Source organism: Orycteropus afer, unplaced genomic scaffold, assembly GCF_000298275.1.
Source record: "Orycteropus afer afer isolate SDZICR_OR568_19922 unplaced genomic scaffold, OryAfe1.0 scaffold00152, whole genome shotgun sequence".
NCBI classification, from domain to species: Eukaryota; Metazoa; Chordata; class Mammalia; order Tubulidentata; family Orycteropodidae; genus Orycteropus; species Orycteropus afer.
Genome location: NW_006921739.1, coordinates 918262 through 928686, shown reverse-complemented (window position 1 = coordinate 928686; position 10425 = coordinate 918262). Strand labels below are relative to the sequence as shown.

Genomic DNA, 10425 nt, shown 5'->3' with positions numbered 1-10425 from the left:
GGCTGGTCCAATGGTGCTTGAAGTGTCTGTAGTAGATAGAGATGCTATTTGGAGTCTTTGGCAGGTCCCTATTGGCGAATCACAACACAGACCCTTGGAATTTGGGAGCAAAGCCCTGCCATCCTCTTCAGATAACCACTCTCCTTTTGAGAAACAGCTTTTGGCTTGTTACTGGGCTTTAGTAGAGACTGAATGCCTAACCATGGGCCACCAAGTCACCACGAGGCCTGATCAGCCCATCATGAACTGGGTGTTGTCTGACCCACAGAAGTCACAAAGTTGGACGTGCACAGCAGCACTCCATCATTAAATAGAAGTGGTATATCAGAGATTGGGCCTGAGCAGGACCTGAAGGCACAAGTAAATTGCATGAGGGAGTGGCCCAAATGCCTATGGTCTCCACTCCAGTCACATTACTTTCCCTACTCAATCTGTACCTATGGCCTTATGGGGAGTTTCTTTTGATTAGTTGACTGGGGAAGAGAAAACTTGTACCTGGTTTACAGATGGTTCTGCACGATATGCAGGCACCACTAGAAAGTGGACAGCAGCGGCACTGCAGCCCCTTTCTGGGACTTCTTAAAGGACAGTGGTGAAGGGAAATCCTCCCAGTGCGCAGAACTTCGAGCCATGCATATGGCTGTTCACTTTGCATGGAAGAAAAAATGGCCAGATGTGCGATTATATATGGATTCATGGTCTATGGCTAATGGCTTGGCTGGATGGTCTGGGACTTAGAAGGAGCATGATTGGAAGATTGGTGATAAGGATATATGAGGAAGAGGTATGTGGATAGATCTCTCTGAATGGGTCAAAGGAGTAAAGGTATTTGTGTCTCATGTGAATGCCCACCAAAAGGTGACCTTGGCAGGGGAGGACTTTAACAATCAGGTGGATAGGATGGCATGTTCAGTGGGAACTAGCCATCCTTTTTCCTCGTCTACTCCTCATTGCTCAATGAGCTCATGAACAAAGTGGCCATGGTGTGAGGGATGGAGGTTATACATGGGCTCAGCAACATGGACTCCCACTTACCAAGGCTGATTTGGCTACCACCGCTGCTGAGTGCCCAATATGCCAATAGCAGAGACCAACACTGAGTCCGTGATATGGAACTATTCCTTGGGGTGACCAGCCAGGAACATGGTGGCAGGTTGATTACATTGGACCACTTCAATCATGAAAAGGACAGCGTTTTGTTCTTACTGGAATAGATATTTATTCTGGATATGGATTTGCCTTCCTTGCACACAATGCTTCTGCCAAAACTACCATTCGTGGACTTACAGAATGCCTTATCCACTGTTAGGGTATGCCACACAGGACTGCTTCAGATCAAAGGACTCATTTCACAGCAAATGAAGTGTGGCAATGGGACTATGCTCATGGAATTCACTGGTCTTACCATGCTCCCCATCATCCTGAAGCGCAGCTGGCTTGATAGAACGATGGAATGGTTCTTGAAAACACAATTATGGAGCCAGCTAGGTGGCAGTACCTTGAATGGTTGGGGTAATGTTCTCCAGGCGGCTGTATATGCTCTAAACCAGCGTCCAATCTATGGTTCTTTTTCTCCAATAGCCAGGATTCATAGGTCTAGGAACCAAGGGGTGGAAATGGGAGTGGTACCACTCACTATTACCCCTGGTGACCCACTGAAAAAATTTTTGCTTCCTGTCCCTGCTACTCTATGCTCTGCGGTTCTGGAGATCTTAGTCCCAAAGGGAGGAACACTCCCACCTGGAGACACAATTCTGATTGCATTGAACTGGAAATTAAGAATGCCACCCGGTCATTTTGGCTTCCTCCTGCCTCTGGATCAACAGACAAAGAAGGGCATTACTGTACTATCTGGTGTGATAGATCCTGATTTCCAGGGGGAAATTGGATTGACTTTACATAATGGAGGTAAAGAAGAATATGTCTGGAATACAGGAGATTCTTTAGGATGTCTCTTACTACTACCATGCCCTGTGATTAGAGTCAATGGAAAATCACAGCAACCCAATTCTGAGACTACTAATGGCCAGGCCCTTCAGGAATGAAAGTTTGGGTCACCCCACCAGACAAAGAATCGTGACCATCTGAGATGCTTGCTGAGGGCAAGGGAAATACAGAATGGGTGGTGGAAGAAGGTAGTTCTGAATATCAGCTACGAGCACATGACCAGTTGCAGAAATGAGGACTGTGATTGTTATATTTCATCATTATATATGTGCATCAAATATTTTTGTTTCCTTCTGTTATGAACTGTGAAATGTAAATAAAGTTAATGCGTTTCGGTTGTATGTTTGTTAGTGTATCATGTTAGGTGCAAATATGACTTTATAATTGTCCTTATTTAGCGATTATATATAGTTAAGAAGATGTGTACAACTGCCAAGTTGACAAGGGGTGGATTATGATAGTTGGAGCTGTGTGTTAACTTAGCTGGATCACAATTCTGTGTGGTTTAAGCAGTTGTGATGTGGTTATTCCCTTGATGGGATCAGATGAATGAATATGTTTTGAGCAGCCAATCCATTGAAAGGGAGTTTCGCTAGAGGTGTGGCCTGCTTCCCGTATATTTATGGACACCCTGGAAAAAGAGACATTCTTCTGTGGGTTGGGATTTTGTTGGGCTGCTTACAACTGTCTGCAAGCGAACAATCCACCATTCGGCCTGGAGATCTTGGATTTGTCATTCGTTGGAGTCAACAGCCAGTATACTGCCTGCCAACCTTGAGCTTGTCAGCCCCTGAAGCTGCATGAGTCAGTCGCGAAAAGCCTCCAGCTTGACATGGAAAAGCCTCCAGCTTGACAGCGAAAAGCCTCCAGCTTGACGTTTGATCCAATAACTTGGAACTTGCCAGCTTCTCTAAGTGTGTGAGCCATTTTCCTAAGATAAATTTCTCTCTCTGTATATATATATAAGTTTTACTGGTTTTGTTTCTCTAGAGAACCCAGTCTAACACAGTGGCCAACATCCAGAATCTGGAGGGCAGGGCCATTACCTGGATGATCTCAGAGACCAAAGGATTATTCAAACCTTGAGAGCTAATATACATTGTTCTGCTGAGTTTTTTTTACTTACCTGTTGCTTGTTACCCCTTTTTTCCCCTCCAATTTGTCCTGTTTGTAATGGAAATGTCTGCCTTGTGCCTGTTCTTCCACTGTGCTTTCTAAGCAGATAACTTACATTCTAGATTCACAAATGAAGAGGAATTTTGCCCCAGGATGGCATTTGGAATTGATTTAAGATTTTTGGTATGACATGATGGAGTGAAATTGTGCACGTGGCAAAGACATGAATTTTTGGAGACCAAAGGTTAGAATGTCACGTATTGAATTGTATCCCCCTAAAAACGTGTCAGCATGGGTGGGCCATGATTCTCAGTGGTTTGGCAGTTACATAATGATGTAATCTCCCCCCATGATATGATCTGATGTGATCAGCCAGTCAGTTTAAAGGGATTAAGATGGAATGCAACACCCTGACTCAGGACACATTCTTGATCTAGTCTGTGGGCTGTGACCTGTATCACCTTTTATCTTACAAGAGATAAAAAGAGAGAGAAGCCAGCAGAAATTGGGGGGCCTGACACTACCAAGAAAGAAGAGCTGGGAGCAGAGCATGTCCTTTTGACCCAGCAGCCCTGTGTTAAGAACTTCCTAGACCCAGGCGGGTATTGATGTCAGAACAAAAGGAGATCTCCAAGGGATGCTGGGCCCACAGATTTGGAAAGCAGATAAGGACTTTGTTCCAGTGTCAACAGAAGAAAAAGCCTTCTCCAAGAGTTGGTATTCCGAATTTGGACTTCTAGCCTCCTAAACTGTGAGAGAATAAATTTGTTTGTTAAAGCCATCCACTTGTGGTATTTCTGTTAGAGCAGCACTAGATAACTAAGACAAGGAGCTTTGGTGGTGCAGTGCCTAAGGCATTTGAGTACTAATCAGTGTTGTGGTTCAAACCTACCAGCCACTCCATGGAAGGAAGATGAGGCAATCTACTTCTGTAAAGATTTACCAACTCAGAAACCCAGTGGCAGTCATGAGTCGGAATTGACTTGATGGCAGTGAGTTTGGGTTTTTTTTGTTTTGTTTTCTTTCTTTTTTTTTAAAGATAACTAAGAGCCTATAGAGTTAATACACTTTAAATTATTTTTTAAAAATTTAACTTTATAATTTATTGTGTTTTTGGTAAAAGTTTACATGGCAAATTAGGTTCCTTTTTAACAATTTCTATACATATTTTTCAGTGACATTGTTTACATTTTTCACAATGTCTCAGCATTCTCATTTCCAGTCTCCTTTTTCTGTTTCCGTTAATTTAGCTTCTCTGTCCCCCTCTTACCTTCTCATCTTTGCTTTAGGTTAAATGTTGACCATTTAGTCTTACAGAGATAATTCTTTAAAAGAGCACAGTACTCACGGGTGATGTTTATTTTAGGAGCCAGTCTGTAATTTGACTGAAAGTAGTTGGGAATTGCTTCAGTTCTAAGTTTAAAGGGTATTTCAGGGCTATAGTCCTGGTGATTCCTCTAGTCTCTGTCAGTCCAGTAAGTCTGACCTCTTCGGAAATTGAGTTTGGTCTAACATTTTTCTCCCATTTTATCGGGGACCATCTTTTGTGTCCCTGGTCAGAAAATTTGGTAGTCATAGCTAGTGTAAAAATTCGGGCATGAGCGCGGCATCCTCTGACTTCTCTAACTTCATGTCGGGGAGAGAGAATCACCCAAGGTATATTCCTGTGAGGCCAGACATGCTGCCACTCTCTGAACATTTTACCAATTCTGACATCAGCTGCCTCCCATGACACTCACTACTTCCCTGCTGGGTTCAATAATCCGTTGCAATGGCCACACAGAGCTCGTAGACAATACTTATGATTGTGGGGTTTATTAAGGAAGTAACAGGCTGCAAGAACTAACAGATCTGTCCTGGAGGAAGTGCAGCCAGAATGCTCCTTGGAAGCAAGAATGGCCAGACTTCGTCTCACCTATTTTGGTCATGTTGTAAGAAAGGACCATTCCCTGGAGAAGGATGTCATGCTTGGTAGGGTGGAGGGTCTATGAAAGAGGGGGAGGCCTTCAACGAGATGGATTGATACGGTGGCTGCGATGATGGGCTCAAGTATAGCAGGGATTGTGGGGCTGGTGTGGGATCGGGCAGTGTTTCGTTGTGCTGTGCATGGGGTCACTATGAGTCGGAAACGACTCGACGGCACTTAACAACAACAACAACAACAGGCTGCAATTCAGATTTAGCAACACTCTCAGGATACAATTCTTCGATCAGGACAGGCTCCCCTCTGCTACGCCCTCAGGCATACCTTTCTGCCCCTTGGCCACTTGGCCTGGCCTCTGCCCTGCTCAGGCAAGTTTTAGAAAGCTAGGTGCACCCTCCTCCACCTGCAAGTCTCATGCCAAAAAGCACTCACTCAGCTTTCTCACCACCACTTTGTCTAGTGCCAGTCTCTGGGTTCTCTGGGCCACTGCTTGTTACTGCCGTCTCTCTGCCATCTCAACACAGGGATCTCGCCCCACTCTTGCTTCTTTTTCTTCATGGTAGTGAGATATCCTCCCGTCTTCCTCTAAGAGGGCTCATTTTAAGACTCGTAGAATGACAAAACTAACCAATCTCCACATTAGAGTTCCATATATTTTCTTTTCATGGTCCTACTCCCACAAAGGTGCCATGTACCTTATTGACATTACTAACTAACTAATCCTCTTGGTGGGCCACAAGCACTTTATATTTGCATAGTTCCACCCAGTAATCTGGTAGGAGTCACAAAGACAGTGGCCTGAAGAGCTATACCAAGTAATTCACTACACCACAGCTGGGCACTATCTAGTTCTTCTGGTCTCATTGTTCATGTAAGCTGTTAGTGCTGATGACTAGTTTATTCTTTGAGTCTTTGGTTTCCTTCTTTTTCTGTTGCCTTGGATGAGTACAGACCAATCGTTGTATCTTAAATTAATTTATGTAAGAAGAAACTGTGGGGTTTTTTTTTTTTCTGCTCTGCAGTATGATCCTTGAATACTTCAGTAATGTATTATGTTGCTTTAATTCTAATTAAAAGACTTTTAGGGTAGCATATCTCTTTAAGGACCCTTGTAATTTAGACAAATTTGTTTTATTGTGTTTGATTATTTAGTAGTATATTTAGTAAGTTGGTAATTAATGTCACTTAAACATTTCCTTGAGTTATTTCACAGAAATAATGACTTGATCTGTCAAATACATGTAAGTAATGTGAAGATAGTTCTCTATACCAGAGATTAAGTTAATCATGTTAATCTTTGGCAGGGTTTAAAAACATCTATGTAGTCTAGAATATGCTTCCAATAAGATCTGCCTGAAAGCTGTATAACATGTATTGAACAGCAGTGTCTGGCACGTAATAGGCATACAGCAAATAATTGAACTAGATTCTTTCTGCTCATTGGACTTACTTTAATTTGAGAGCTTTTCTTGATTAGAGAAAAATGAGCCTGTTTGTTGCCATGTGCCACTGGCTAATTCACCTTGGTACAGATTGATGGAAAATAAAGTGATTGCAAGTCAGTAGTATAAGATTGTCACTAATAATGATCTGATGAATTCTGTCCATTTTAGATGATGCTTTAATCACTTTAATATTTCTGTAAGTGTTTATGCTTTCTAAATTGTCAAAGCTTATATGTAGGGTAAAGTGTGTATAGAAGATATTTTAGAAATTTAGCATCTCATTTAGTAGTTTTTAAAAATGTGACTTGTGCTCATAGAGGAGAAAGAACAATCCTAGAAAATTTAAACTTAATATATGGGGATATGAATACTAGGACTTCTTTTCTCTTTTGGATTTGTAATGTTTTAAGTAGGTTTATGAAACCTAAAGGGATCCATTTAATAAAAATGCTGTTTTTCAGGTACAAAAATTACAGAATATCATTGCAAGTAGAGCTACTCAATATAATCACGATATGAAGAGAAAAGAACGTGAATATAATAAACTAAAGGAACGTCTGCATCAACTTGTTATGAATAAGAAGGATAAAAAAATAGGTAAGAAGCAAAGAAGTAGCTGGCCAAGACATGGGGATAAATAAGCTAATGATATACTAAGAAACTGAGCTTAATAACTCATTTTCATGCTTTATACAAATTTTAGATGGTATATGCCTATAAACTGGAAATTGAGACAACTGATTAATAAAAAAGAAGTAATTTTGCTTTGCTTCATCAGTTGCATAAAAGGATTAAACTTCACGTTGCATATTTTTCCAAAGTAACAGGTGTAGATTAATTCATAGAGAAAAATTAAGCCAGAAGACAGGTTAATCTTCCACAGCAAAGAACTGATAATATTACAAATCAGGATCAGCTTCTGAGTAGCAAAAGAAGTATGATTTTAGAGAGTTAACGTCATAAAATCTCTGTCAGACCAAATGATTGATTTCAGCTTGAGTTTAGCTCTGAATATTTGAAACAGCTAGTTCAAAAGAACAGACTGCAAAGTTGTTATGCTGATGTGTGTGTCTAAGGTGTATATTTTTCCAGTGTTATCCTTTTGAACACCAATTTACAGCTATTTTATCCAAGCGTATACATAATTTCAAGGAAGGAATATAGCTAGAGAAACACAGTTTTGTTGGCTTGATAAAATGCAGGGAAGAAAGACTGTATTTATTTATTAAAGAGTTGTCTTTATTTATTAAAGAGATTAGTTATTATTTATTTATATATTAAAGAGATTATAGGCCATCATCTAACCTAAACTATCCAGTGATACTTCTAAACTGTCTTTCTGCTTGAATAATTTCTCTTAGAAAGATCAGCACAAGGGCAGTCCCAATGAGGTAGAGGTTTAAGATGTCCCACACATCCAGTTTTTCCAAACTCTTATGCCACTCCATCATCTCTGATATCAGCTTCTCCTCCACCCCTCAGTAACCTCCCTCCCGTCTTAAGGTTCCGTAGTTCGCTGTAACATCTCACAGAACTCAAACTCCCAAGGAAATAGCTCACGTGGTGTAGTAGTAATGGAGGCTGGCAGGCAGGTAAGTCCCAGGTCTGCTGTTAGGTCTGGAGAATCCTCCCAACTCATGTGGTAGCATGGGTTGGTGAACCCAAATCGCCAGCTCAGATGACAGCTGCCGTCTCAGGTCCAGGTGTGAGATGATGATAAACCAAATGCAGAACTGGAGCAAGAGAGAGCCAGCTTTCCCAGGACATTCACATATATATCCCAAAAGAAGCTAAGGGTGATGACTTGAGTCGCACCCTCCAGCAAGGCAGGAGTCAAGATACATCCCACCCTAAGCAGGCATGTTGTTGTTGTTATGTGCTATCGAGTCAGACCCGACTCATAGAGACCCCTCCTTGGGTTTCCGAGGCAGTATCACTACGGAAGTGGATTGCCCCATCTTCCTTCCGAGGAGTGGCAGGTAGGTTTGAACCGCCAGCCTTCTGGTTAGCAGTCAAGTGCCTTAGGCACTATGCTACCAGAGCTCCCAAGCAGGCATGGAGAATAGGATTTACAATACATCACAAAATGGGTAGTGACTTGAGTCACACCCCCAGCAAGGCGGGACTCAAGATACATCCCACCCTAAACAGGCATCAAAAAATATCAAACTCACTGCCATCAAGTCAATTTCGACTCATAGTGACCCCCGTTGGGTTTCCAAGCCGGTAAATCTTTATAGAAGTAGATTGCCCAGTCTTCCTTCTGCAGAGTGGCTGGTGAGTTTGAACTACCAGCCTTCTGGTTAGCAGTCAAATGCCTTAGGCACTACGCCACCAGAGCTCCTTAAACAGGTATAGAGAATAGGATTTACAGTACATCACAAAATGTGTGGTGACTCGAGTCACACCCTTCAGCAAGGCAGGAATCAAGATGCATGCCAGTCTAAACAGGCATAGGGATTAGGATTTGTAATGCATCATAAAATGGAGGACTATGGCTAGAAGGGCCATAATAAACAATTCACTGCACTGCACGTTCCTAAACTGAGTTTGGGCTTTTGTACAATAGCTGATGAGAAGACATTTTAAACTGCTACCATCAGTACGTGTTGGCTGGTTGCATCACCATCATTCTGTGCGATGGAGATGTTGCAATTATTTGAGTGTTTACTTTCTAAAATTTGGAGCAGCTTGAAGGAGGAAACAGACCAGGAAGCCAGGCTGGGGCCACGGCATTGCGATTCAGAGCAGTTTGAAGGAGGAGATAGACCAGGAAGTGGGGCGGGTGGCGGTTCAGACCAAGTGAGGGAGAACAGGAAATGAGCAGAATGGTTCAAAACAGCTAAGGGAGAGAAACTCGTCTGTCTATTTGTCCTACTGTGGTGACTTGCGTATTGCTGTGAGGCTGGAGGCTATGCTACTGGTGTTTCAGATGCCAGCAGGGTTACCCATGGTGGACAGGTTTCAGTGGAGCTCACAGACTAAGACAGACTTGGAAGGGGCCAACCACATCTCAAAGAATTGGCCAGAGAAAACCTTATGAATAGCAATGAAACTCTCTTATATATTACTGGAAAACTTTATGAAACATTGTCCAGTGTCGTGCCAGAAGATGAGCCCCTCAGGTTGGAGGGCACTGAAGATACGATTGGGGAAGACCTGCCTCCTCATAGTAGAGCTGACATTAATTATATAGATGGAGTAAAGCTTTTAGGATCTCCATTTGCTGATGTGGCACAACTCAAAATGAGAAGAAACAGCTGCAAACATCCATTAATAATCAGAACATGGAATGTACGAAATACGAATCTAGGAAAATTGGAAGTTGTCAAAAATGAAAAGGAACACGTGAAGATCGATATTTTAGGCACCAGTGAGCAGAAATGAGCTGTTTTTGACCATTTTGAATCAGACAACCATGTGATCTACTATGCTGGAAATGACAGTGAGGAGGAATGGCGTGGCATTCATCATCACAAAGAATGTTTCAAGATCTATCCTGAAGTACAGTGCTGTCAGTGATAGGGTAACATCCATATGCCTACAAGGAAAATTAGTTAATACTACTATTCAAATTTACGCACCAACCACCAAAGCCAAAGATGAGGAAACTGAAGATATTTACCAACTTCTGTAGTCTGAAATTGACCAAACATACAATCAAGATGTATTGATTATCACTGGTAATTGAAATGCAAAAGTTGGTAACAAAGAAGATTCACTGATAGTTGGAAAATACGGCCTTAGTGATAGGTATAATGCTGGAGATTTCATTATAGAATTTTGCAAGACCAACGACTTACTCATTGCAAATATTTCAGCAACATAAACGGTGGCTATACATGCAGACTTAACCAGATGGAGTACACAGGAATCAGATTGACTACATCTGTGGCAAGAGAAGTTCAATATCTTCAGCCAAAACAAGGCCAGGAGCTGATTGTGGAACAGACCATCAACTGCTCATATGCAAGTTCAAGTTGAAGCTGAAGA

The 10425-nt window shown here is 41.9% G+C and overlaps 1 protein-coding gene across 1 annotated transcript in view; it reads left to right on the top strand.

Moving 5' to 3' along the window:
* The window catches only part of LOC103201485 (SSX family member 2 interacting protein), a 38932-nt gene that overhangs the window by 8487 nt on the left and 20020 nt on the right, over positions 1-10425 (top strand). Inside the window, exon 5 of the mRNA XM_007946190.2 lies at positions 6894-7029. Within this exon, the coding sequence (XP_007944381.1) occupies positions 6894-7029 (136 nt within the window). The remainder of the gene's footprint in view (positions 1-6893; positions 7030-10425) is intronic.